General features: G+C 42.1%; 1 protein-coding gene across 2 annotated transcripts in view; it reads left to right on the forward strand.

Moving 5' to 3' along the window:
* The window catches only part of me1 (malic enzyme 1, NADP(+)-dependent, cytosolic), a 325,940-nt gene that overhangs the window by 295,630 nt on the left and 18,196 nt on the right, over positions 1–12,114 (forward strand). For both annotated transcript variants that reach the window (XM_078399713.1, XM_078399714.1), the window contains exon 12: positions 3,284–3,457. In XM_078399713.1, the coding sequence (XP_078255839.1) occupies positions 3,284–3,457 (174 nt within the window). The remainder of the gene's footprint in view (positions 1–3,283; positions 3,458–12,114) is intronic.

A 12,114-nucleotide genomic window follows, 5' to 3' on the forward strand; every position in this document is an offset into this window, starting at 1 on the left:
TTCCATTATGAACATGATCACAGTAAATGGGGTGTGAGGTCAATTAGAACAAAGAGTGCTTACGTGATCTGAGAGGATTAAAGGGGAAGGGAGTTGGCCCTGTTAACGGGATCTGAACAAAATAAATCGCATTTGTGAACTGTAAGGTTGCCATTCGATCTGGAACAAATCCAATTAAGATAACTGAATTGGTTGGTGACCTGCCAAATGAAACATTTTTCTAATTGATTAAATCAACTGGAATGTCACTTTTCTAGGCTATAATTTTAAAATTTCCACCATTCAAATCCAGAACCTACAAGGTATATAATTGTGTGGCAGTCTGACGCCCTTGAGGCTGATGTGCAGACTTTTGTTCCAAATCACCCTGGCCCTGGGTCTCCTGTGTCGTGTAAAGGGGCTGCTCAGGGTGTTCTGTGGGATGGCACAGGTTTCCTCTAATTTCCCAGCATTCAAGCATGAGTGGACAATAGACAATAGGTGCAGGAGTAGGCCATTTGGACCTTCGAGCCAGCACCACCTTTCAATGTGATCATGGCTGATCATTCACAATCAGAACCCCGTTCCTGCCTTCTCCCCATACCCCCTGACTCCGCTATCCTTAAGAGCTCTATCTAGCTCTCTCTTGAAAGCATCCAGAGAATTGGCCTCCACTGCCTTCTGAGGCAGAGAATTCCACAGATTTACAACTCTCTGACTGAAAAAGTTTTTCCTCATCTCTGTTGTAAATGGCCTACCCCTTATTCTTAAACTGTGGCCCCTGGTTCTGGACTCCCCCAACATTGGGAACATGTTTCCTGCCTCTAACGTGTCCAATCCCTTAATAATCTTATATGTTTCAATAAGATCCCCTCTCATCCTTCTAAATTCCAGTGGAAAGAATTGGCCGCTGGAAAACAGTAATGGACTGTTTTTTAACATTAAAAATGCAAGTAATGTTGGGCACACTCAGCAAGGTCAAATAATATTTGTGAAAAGTTGGGTGGTAAAATCGAAAAGACTATCTGTGACGGTGTTGAGACAAAGGAGTCATTTTCCTCGGGTGCAAGTGACCACATTATTCCCTATGTATAAGTTAACTCGTCAGTTACCTGTCTCTCTTCCCTATCACATGCATTGTGTCTGTTCTCTTCCATCTCACCCTTATTTCTACTATATTCACTCATGTTTCTTCTCTTTTTCAGATGAAAGGTCGTTGACTTGAAACATTAAATTTTTGCTTTTAATTTAGATTTCCTGCTTCAACAAATTTCATTTTCAGTAGACGTTCCATTTGAATAGTTTAAATGTTTTTAATTAATTTAATTTGAGTATGTTTAGTGTTAATTTTCATAATTTTAATTGATTTATTTTATTTTCGATACTTGTAAGTTATCTTGGGAATTATAGGTGCATGGTTCCTAAAAGTTCACAAGTTCAGTAGTTTGGCCCATCGAGTCCACTCCGCCATTTAATCATGGCTGATCTCTGCCTCCTAATCCCATTTTCCTGCCTTCTCCCCATAACCCTTGACACCTGTTCTAATCAAGAATTTGTCTATCTCTCTGCCTTAAAACTACCTACTGACTTGGCCTCCACAGCCCTCTGTGGCAATGAGTTCCACAGATTTATCATATATCATATCATATATATACAGCCGGAAACAGGCCTTTTCGGCCCACCAAGTCCGTGCCGCCCAGCGATCCCCGTACATTAACACTATCCTACACCCACTAGGGACAATTTTTACATTTTACACAGCCAATTAACCTACATACCTGTACGTCTTTGGAGTGTGGGAGGAAACCGAAGATCTCGGAGAAAACCCACGCAGGTCACGGGGAGAACGTACAAACTCCTTACAGTGCAGCACCCGTAGTCAGGATCGAACCTGAGTCTCCGGCGCTGCATTCGCTGTAAAGCAGCAACTCTACCGCTGTGCTACCGTGCTGCCCTCTGACTAAAGAAGTTCCTCCTCACCTCCTTTCTAAAAGAGCTCCCTTTAATTCTGAGACTATTACCTCTGGTCCTCGACTGTCCCACCAGTGGAAACATCCTTTCCACATCCACTCTATGCCTTTCATTATTCTTTAAGTTTCAATGAGGTCCCCTCTCAACCTTCTAAACTCCAGCGAGTAGAGGCCCAGTGCTTTCAAACGCTCATCATATGTTAACCCACTCAAAAGTGGTGAGTCAGGTGGACAGTGTGGTGGAGAAAGCCTTTGCCACTCTTGCCTTCAGTGGCAAGGGTATTGAGCGCAAAAGTCAGGTCATTTGTATTGTATTTCACTGTATGTGACACACTATGCAGGTCATTAATGAGACCATACTTGGAGCACTGTGTGTGGTTACACTCAGCTATCAGAAGGATGTCATTGAGTTGGAAAGGGTGCAGAAGAGATTCACCAGGATATTGCCTGGGCTTACGGCCTTGTGTTATAGGGAGAGGTTGGATAGGCTCGGACTTGTTTTCTTTGGAACGTAAAAGTTGAGCGGTGACCTTATTAAAGTGTAGATGATCATGAGGGATATGGATGAAGTGAATACTTACAGTCATTTTCCCGAGGTGAGGATGCTAATGTTGGAGGGCATTGGCTTAAGATGAGAGAGGAGAGATTTACGAGGGGCCTCAGTGGCAAGTCTTTCAATTATTGGCAAGTCAGCATCTGGAATGAGCTACCTGGGGAAGATATAGAAGCAGATATAATTACGATTTTCAAGAGACGTGTGGACGGATATATGGATAAGAAAGACTGAGGGAGCTATGGGCCAAATGCAGGCAAATGGGACTAGCCCAATATGCCAACTTGGTCAGCATGGAAAAGGTGGGCCGAACGTTTTGTTTCCAGGCAGTTCAGCTCTATGACTGTATGTTTACTGCTTGATGGTGCTCCCTGCACTTCTCTGGGAATTGAGACAAAGTGCAGATCATTTCTAACGTGCCTCTCAACGTGATGATGGGATGGGCTGTACAGGGCAGTCACATAGCACAGAATATGAAGCTACCTGGTGCTGTTCTATCCTTCCTACTCACCTGTCCATACCTCTTACAGTCTGACCATGTAAGGCAATTTGTCCTGCGATTTGGCAGAGGGATTCTGGTTAGGGCACAAGTGACCCGGAGTATCCCTCCATCAATGGAGTGAATGAATCCTTGGACCCTACATGACCTCTTATGTCAGTAAGCATAATTATTTTGCATCTTGTTTTCCAAGTTTGTTGTTTTTCTCTGATTGTATTGAAAAATGTGGGATTGTCACTGATGTTTATTTTCTGAACCATTTTCCCCTTGTTGTTGTTACAGGGCCAAGCTATATTTGCCAGCGGAAGTCCATTTAACCCAGTTACAATGCCAGACGGGCGTGTAATATATCCAGGCCAGGGCAACAACGCCTATGTTTTTCCTGGAGTTGGACTTGGAGTGATAGCCTGTGGCATGCGTCATATCAGTGATGTGATTTTCCTTATTGCAGCAGAGGTAATATTTATGCTATAAATATTTACATTTATTTATATTAATATCATGTTTTTTTTTCCTATAGCCTTTAAGACTTTAGCCTTTAAAGATACAGCTGGGAAGCGAGCCCTTCGGGCCACTGAGTCCACGCCGACCAGCCATCTCCTCGTGCAACAGCATTATCTAAGGATAACTTTACAACTTTACAACTTTACAATTTTACCAAAGCCAATTAACCTACAAACCTGTACGTCTGTGGGAGGAAACCAGAGCACTCAATGAAAACTCATGCGGTCACAGGGAGAACATACAAACTCCATACAGACAGCTCCATAATCAGGATTGAACCCGGGTCTCTGGCGCAGTAAGGCAGCAACTCTACCGCTGTGCCACCATGTCGCCCTTACAGAGCATGATAACAATGCTGCAGAGGTTGCTTTGCATTTGATGACTCGTTCATTTATTACATATGCAATATTTAACTACATCCCCTTTAAATTTTTTTATTCTTTCTCAATGAGATGTTGCCTTAATTTAAGTGTAAAATATTGGCCCAGGATTTATGGCCTTTACGCCCTGCCGAATTACATACAATTCCACTTGGAATGTTTGCTTCTCTGCGAAACGTGGAAGTGGTCGAAGATGACCAGGGCCTGCAAATTACCAGGATCTTCCACAACAAAAGTCTAACATAGGCAGGCCCTATACAGTGAACAATAGACAATAGGTGCAGGAGTAGACCATTCGGCCCTTCGAGCCAATGTGATCATGGCTGATCAGTAATAATAATAATAATGCATTACATTTATATAGCGCTTTTCATATACTCAAAGACGCTTTACAGGGATTTAGAGAACATAGGGAAGTGAATAAATAGATAAATAAGTAAACGAACAGAGAAAGGAGACAGAAGGTGAGGTGACCTTCAGTGGTTGAAGGCAGTACTGAACAGGTGAGACTTCAGTGATGTTTTGAATGTGGTGAGTGTGGAGGAGTCTCTGACGGTTTGGGGTAGTGAGTTCCATAGGGTGGGAGCAGCGATGGAGAAAGCCCTGTGATTGGAGATAGGAGATTGGCAGCAGCAGAGCGGAGGGTGCAGGTGGGAGTGTGCCTGTGGAGGAGGTCGGTCAGGTAGGATGGGGCCAGGTTATGGAGGGCTTTGTAGGTCATGAGGAGGATTTTGTACTGGATTCTCTGGAGGATGGGGAGCCAGTGGAGTTTGTAAATGACGGGGGTGATATGGTCACGGATCGGGGTGTGGGTGAGGAGACGGGCAGCGGAGTTTTGAATATTGAAGTTTACTGATGATTTTTGAGGGTGCGCCTTAGAGGAGGCTGTTGCAGTAGTCCAGACGGGAGGTGATGAAGGCGTGGATGAGGGTTTCTGCAGCTGTGGAGGAGAGGCATGGACGGAGACGGGCAATGTTTTTGAGGTGGAAGAAGGCTGTCTTTGTGATGTGTTTGATGTGTTTGTCGAAGGAGAGGGTTTGATCAAAGATGATTCCAAGATTCTGGATGTGAGGGGAGGTGGATACTGGGAGACCATCAATATTGAGGATGAAGTTTTGGGTGGATTTGGTGAGCGTTTTTGGACCAATGATGATGATTTCAGATTTGTTGCAGTTGAGTTTGAGGAAGTTTGATTGAAGCCAAGATTTTATTTCAGTGATGCAGTTTGTCAGTGTAGAGTGTGTGGTGGTGGAGATTGACTTGGTGGAGATGAGGAGCTGGATATCAACCCCTTTCCTGCTTTCTCCCCATACCCCTGACTCCACTAACTTTAAGAGCTCCATCTAGCTCTCTTGAAAGCGTCAAGAGAATTGGCCTCCATGGCCTTCTGAGGCAGAGAATTCCACAATTTACAACTCTCTAACTGAAAAAGTTTTTCCCTCATCTCTAAATGGCCTACCCCTTATTCTTAAACTGTGGCCCCTGGTTCTGGACTCCCCCAACAATGGGAACATGTTTCCTGCCTCTAACGTGTCCAATCCCTTAATAATCTTATATGTTTCAATAAGATCCCCTCTTATCCTTCTAAATTCCAGTGTATACAAGCCTAGTCGCTCCAGTCTTTCAACATACGACAGTCCCGCCATTCCGGGAATTAACCTAGTGAACCTACGCTGCATGCCCTCAATAGCAAGAATGTCCTTCCTCAAATTTGGAGACCAAAACTGCACACAGTACTCCAGGTGCGGTCTCACCAGGGCCCTGTACAACTGCAGAAGGGCCTCTTTGCTCCTATACTCAACTCCTCTTGTGATAAAGGCCAACATGCCATTAGCTTTCTTCACTGCCTGCTGTACCTGCATGCTAACTTTAAGTGACTGATGAACAAGGACACCCAGATCTCTTTGTGAACAGTAGGGCTCTGAAAGTGGTGTAGAGCAGAGGGATCTAGGAGTGCAGGTACATAGTTCCTTGAAGGTAGCATTGCAGGTAGATGGGGTGGTCATGATGCCATGTGACTGCGAGTGTGAGTGTTGAAAAAGAGCGGATAAAACAACATATTTCTGGAAACTGACTGCCAAAATACTTTCTGAAGAAGGGTTCTAACCCGAAACATCTCCCCTTTCTCTCACAGATGTTGACTGACCCACTGAGTTCCTCCAGAACTTTGTGTTTGCTCAAGGTTCCAATATCTGTCCGGGCCGTAGACAGTAGTCAAAAGCTCATTCTTTAATAGTCAGAATCTATTTTTTAAAAATCTTTCGAAGTTTTTTCAAAATATTAGGGCAGCACAGTGAAGCAGCCTTAGAGTAGCTGCCTTACAGCACCAGAGACCCGGGTTCGATCCTGACTACAGCTGATGTCTGTATGGAGTTTGTACGTTCTCCCTGTGACCGCGTGGTTTTCTACGGGTGCCCGGGTTTCCCTCCGACATTCCAAAGACGTGCAGGTTTGTCGGTCAATTGGCTTTGGTAATTGTAAAATTGTCCCTTGTGTGTAGGATAGTGCTCGTGTACGGTGTGATCTCTGGTCAGCGCGGACTTGGTGGGCCGTAGGGTCAGTTTCCGCGCTGTATCTCTGAACTTAAAAAAACAAAACTGTTTCATAAGTATAAGAATTAAAAATCTGAAAATCTAAAAGAAACCTTGAAAATATCCTTAAAGTACTTAGAAACTAAGTACAGTATTAGACCCAAACAATGTAAAAGAACCCACAGTATCTAACATTTGCCTTGTTGCCTTGCGGCCTTACCCAACCCAAGAACGAGTGTGTTTACTTGTCATATGTACCAGATATGAACCAGAACAATAAGACTCTTACTTTGAACAATGAAACTTTGAAATATGAAACAAAAACCTAACCACTCTTAACAATGAAACCTATGAAATTAATAGGTAAGCTGTCAGTGTGCCAGGTATGAATGGCGTGGGTTGTTTTTCAAAATTTGTGAGCTGCAGCTTCTTGCAGAATGTAGCACGAACAAATATAGCAAAATCTGGGTCAATGCCTTTGTAATTCATGTCTGGCTTTCTCAATTATTGTGTGTAATCATCTTTAAAAAGTACAGCATTACCATTTTTTTTTTCTGTCATGACAATTTACACATAAGGGTGATTTAGCAATTATAATATTGTCCAAGTCTATACCAAACGTTTGAATCCCAGCAAGATGACAACAAGATATGTTGGTTTGCTGCTCTATCTGGAACTGGCTGACCAAGATCTTTATTCCAAACGGAATAATGGTATGTGGGGAAATTATTTCAGTCTAAAAAGCATTCTTGTTGATTATATCTGATTGAAGAGTTTGCAACGTAGAGCATTTGTTAATTCATTTTAGTTTCCCCATGGTGTTCGGAGTTGTTTACAATTTGTGCGTCTTGTTCAGAACTGATTGTGATATGTGTGATGATCAGAAGCACATTTGTTTTTTTTAAAAAGCTTCACAAGTATCTATTTTCTATTTGAAATAATTTGGATTTTAGTTGAAATAATTTTGATTATGTTTGGATTAAATCATATGAAATAGTGTAATCCATGAATTGCTAACTTTTTTAGGTTACATGTTAAAGTCGTTTATCTCCTCTTTTACTGCGACTGTGTACAGACACTACATATTGCATCATCTGAATTGCTTCACTTATAAAGCCAAGATAAGCATTGAGCTAATTCTACATAAATAATACATTGTCGTGCAGTTCCACAGTAAATAATTTGAACATTTCCCCTGATAATTGCAAGTAGTACATTACTTTTAAGGGCAGTGAGTTCAATGTTTCCAGATCTTGAACCTGACAGAAGGTTTCGCTGCCAAACTGACAATGTGAATATTCTGAGACTGGTGGGAAAGACTTCAATTTACTGCGCCTTCTCAAGTGATGCCTGTGTTTTTTATTTATGTTAGCACAACTTCATCTGACACTCCTCAGCAGTGATTATTCACAAAATGCTGGAGTAATTCAGCAGGTCAGGCAGCATCTCGGGAGAGAAGGAATGGGTAACGTTTTGGGTCGAGACCCTTCTTCAGACTGATGTCAGGGGGGCGAGACAAAGGAAGGATATAGGTGGAGACAGGAAGATAGAGGGAGAACTGGGAAGAGAGGGACAGAGGAACTATCTAAAGTTGGAGAAGTCAATGTTTATACCGCTGGGCTGCAAGCTGCCCAAGCGAAATATGAGGTGCAGTTCCTCCAATTTCCGGTGGGCCTCACTATGGGAACCTCATATTTCTAAATCAATAGTTAACATCATACCTTCTTGGAGGTAGTAAACTACATCCAAAATAACCTTCCCTTGCAAAAGACGTCCAGGCTTCCTTGAAAGGATCTATATCTTTAATCTCTCCCTGCGATAGCAAGTTTTTTCTCATCACTCTTAATGAATTCACATCTCTGCCAAATTAGATTTCTTGGTTCATAAATTCATATGCTCAAAGGAGCAGAATTAGGCCATTTGGCCATTCAAGTCTACTCCGCCATTCAATCATGGCTGATCTATCATTCCGTCTCGACCCCATTCTCCTGCCTTCTCCCCATAACCGCTGAGACCCATACTGTATGTAGGTTAATTGGCTGGGTAAAATGTAAAAATTGTCCCTAGTGGGGTGTAGGATAGTGTTAATGTACGGGGATCGCTGGGCGGCACGGACTTGGTGGGCCGAAAAGGCCTGTTTCCGGCTGTATAGATATGATATGATATGATATGATATGATAATCAAGAATCTGTCAATCTCCACCTTAAAAATACCCAATGACCTGGCCTCAACAGCCGTCTGCGGCAATGAATTCCACAGATTCACCACCCTCTGACTAAAGTAATTCCTTCCCATTTCCTTTCCAAAGATATGTCCTTTTATTCTGAGGCTGTGCCCTCTGGTCCTCGACTCTATTCACTCGTGGAAACATCCCCTCTACATTCACTCTATGCGGGCCTTTCACTATTCGGTACGTTTCAAGAGGTCTCCCCTAATCCTTCTAAACTGCAGTGATTAGAGGCCCAGTGCCCTCAAACACTCATATCATTCCCAGAATCATTCTCTTAAACCTCCTCTGAGAATCATAAATGGAGAAATTAGTCTCTATTTATGCTCTTCCCATATGGAAACGTTTTTAAAATCTGTACATGCACTCTACTAAAACCTTACTAATTCTAAAGACCTCCATCAGATCATCTCCCACGTGGTTTCCCAAGAGGTATCTCGTCTGTCCAAGTGTTCCTAATATATGTAAACTTTTACCTTTCTTATATCATCCTTAAATTTCCCCTGCATTTTCTTTGGTGCTTCAATTATCCTTTTATAATACGGCAACCTATGTTCTGTTGTCTAACCAAAGTTTAGTGCAGGTTTGGCACAAATCCTCAAATTTTCAACTCTTTCCCAATAGAAACAAAACCCAATGGTTAATTTTTCAAGGGTTTCACTGACCCGTGACATGACATATATAGCAATTAGTGTTTTATACTCCCAAGATCCCTTTGTTCTTCTACTCCACCCAAGTATGCACCTTCCAACGAGCATATGACCAGCTTTCTTTTCCTATTACAGTGTGCATTCTTGCATTCATCCATATTAAGTTTCCTTTGTTCAGTCAGTAAATCTTAGAAAGCTATTTCATTGCAGCCCTCCCTTATACAGATTATACACAACTTCCAACCCTATCCTCCAATTTAGTATTGCCTGAAAATTCAGAAATTGCAGTTGTGATTCTGTAGCCGAAATTGTTGTTGTAAATTGTGAACTTTGGTGGTGCTGGCATTAATTGTTGTGCAACCTTCTTCCGTGAATAGCCAGCCTGAACTATGTCAATCTATGCTAGTTGACATGAAACTGGCTAGCAATCCCTTGACTTCGGTTCCAAGTTTATTTTTAGTCATTCATGTGCACCTTATCAAATGACTTTAGAAAATTTGTATAAATGGCATTATTGCACTACCATTAACTATCATCTCAAAAGTAAAATCAAAAGATCAGGCAAGCAGAAATTTCCTTTAATATCCACAGCAACTGTTCTCACCCTACTTTTGATTTCCAGATTTCTGTTCTCTCTGTAGGAGTTTTTCTACCACTGGAATTAAGCTGACCAGTCTATCTGTTCTCAGCTGTGTAATTATCCCCTTCTTAAATATAAATGCATTTTCCAGTATATGTCACCACTTCTTATTTAAGAGTCTGACTAGTTTAGTTTAGTTTAGAGATACAGGGCGGAAACAGGCCCTTCAGCCCACCGAGTCCCTGATGACCAGTAGTATAAGAAAATAACTGCAGATGCTGGTACAAATCAAAGGTATTTATTCACAAAATGCTGGAGTAACTCAGTAGGTCAGGCAGCATCTCGGGAGAGAAGGAATGGGTGACGTTTCGGGTCAAGACCCTGAGTCTGAAGAAGGATCTCGACCCGAAACGTCACCCATTCCTTCTCTCCCGAGATGCTGCCTGACCTGCTCAGTCACTCCAGCATTTTGTGAATAAATACCCTGATGTCCAGTGATCCCCGCACATTAACACTACCCCACACACACTGGGGACAATTTTACTTTTATACAATTATACCAGGGCAATTAACGTACAAATCTGTACGTCTATGGATTGTGGTAGAAAACAAGATCTCAGAGAAAACCCATGCAGGTCACGGGTAGAGCGTACAAACTCCATACAGACAGCGCCCATAGTCAGGAACGAACCTGGGTCTCTGGCGCTGCAAGGCAGTAGCTGTATTGCTACGCCACTGTGCTGCCCATGCAGTCTTTTAAAAGACTCGTTCAAGGTCTTTTAAAAGACAAGGGGATTAGTTATGGACTGAGTGTTGGATGACTTGTCTGAATTGTCAAACAAAAAACTAATTTGGGCTGACTCAACCAGCATTGATATTTCTTTCAGAATGTACTGTCAGTGTCATGGGATCTCTAAATTTTGTTTAGTTTGGAATGATATGATATTATTGCATCAAGTTATATTGGGCCAAGAGTTTATACTTTTTAATCATAAATGCCATCACTTGGGAGATATTAATGGATAATGCAACCTTTTCCCCTTTATATTGTTCTGCTTTGTAGTGTGTTAACAACACTGGTTTCAACAACAAGATGTTGATTAACCAATTCATATTGTTATGGTGATCTGACTACATTTCTTGAGTTCTGAAAGGGTGCTTCATCCACAGGGGGAGAGTTTCTTGGAAATGTATGGGTATTTCCCATGATTTTGTGTCCAGTTAAAATAAATCAACGCCATGGTCTGTTAGCCCACCAATCTTCTCTATGGACAATTCTCCATGTGGGGAGAGCACATTCACAATTTTGGCAATAGTAAGTTCCTAGTTGGAGACTAGAAACTTTCTTTCGAAAGGAGCTGCTCACAGCTGGGCTGGGTTACTGGTGAGAATGTTTCAGCTTCAGACATTGGGTTTGTTTAAACAAGAGCTGGATGATGTCATGGGAAACTGGCTAAGTTATTCTTCTAGGATACCAAAAGCTGAAGGCATTTCCATCAAACATCTTGTGATCAGCAGTGAACTTGTGGGGCAGCTTTTTCATAAAGTGATTAATTGCTGAAGAGAATTTTCACAAGAGATCTTAAGAGATTTGTATCTGTTGATGCGAATTAAATTGAAAAGTCAAAAATCTTGGTCCATAGATGAGATGGGCAGAAGTTAAAACAGAGCTTGGTCTTCTGGCACATTTCCTCTGTCATTAGGACGTGCTACAGGAGCTCCTGAACATCCCAAGTTTGGCTTCAGGTATAGTGCAATGAATACTTCTGTTCCATTTTAAAAAGGTTGTGGTTTGTAGCTGAGGACACAGAGGAGATCCACAGATTTTGCCAAAATGATCTTAAGTAAGAGGAAAGATTGAAAGAATATAGGGGTCCTTCCTTTGAATCGCAGGAGAGTGAGGGAAGTTTTAGTTGAGGTGTGCAAAACTATCAAGGGCCTAGATAGAATAGATTGGAAGGATATATTTAAATTATCAGGAACCTGTTGACGAGAAGTCATATCATATCATATCATATATATACAGCCGGAAACAGGCCTTTTCGGCCCTCCAAGTCCATGCCGCCCAGTGATCCCCGTACATTAACACTATCCTACACCCACTAGGGACAATTTTTACATTTACCCAGCCAATTAACCTACATACCTGTACGTCTTTGGAGTGTGGGAGGAAACCGAAGATCTCGGAGAAAACCCACGCAGGTCACGGGGAGAACGTACAAACTCCTTACAGTGCAGCA

This window comes from Rhinoraja longicauda, chromosome 5, assembly GCF_053455715.1.
Source record: "Rhinoraja longicauda isolate Sanriku21f chromosome 5, sRhiLon1.1, whole genome shotgun sequence".
Taxonomy (NCBI): Eukaryota; Metazoa; Chordata; class Chondrichthyes; order Rajiformes; family Arhynchobatidae; genus Rhinoraja; species Rhinoraja longicauda.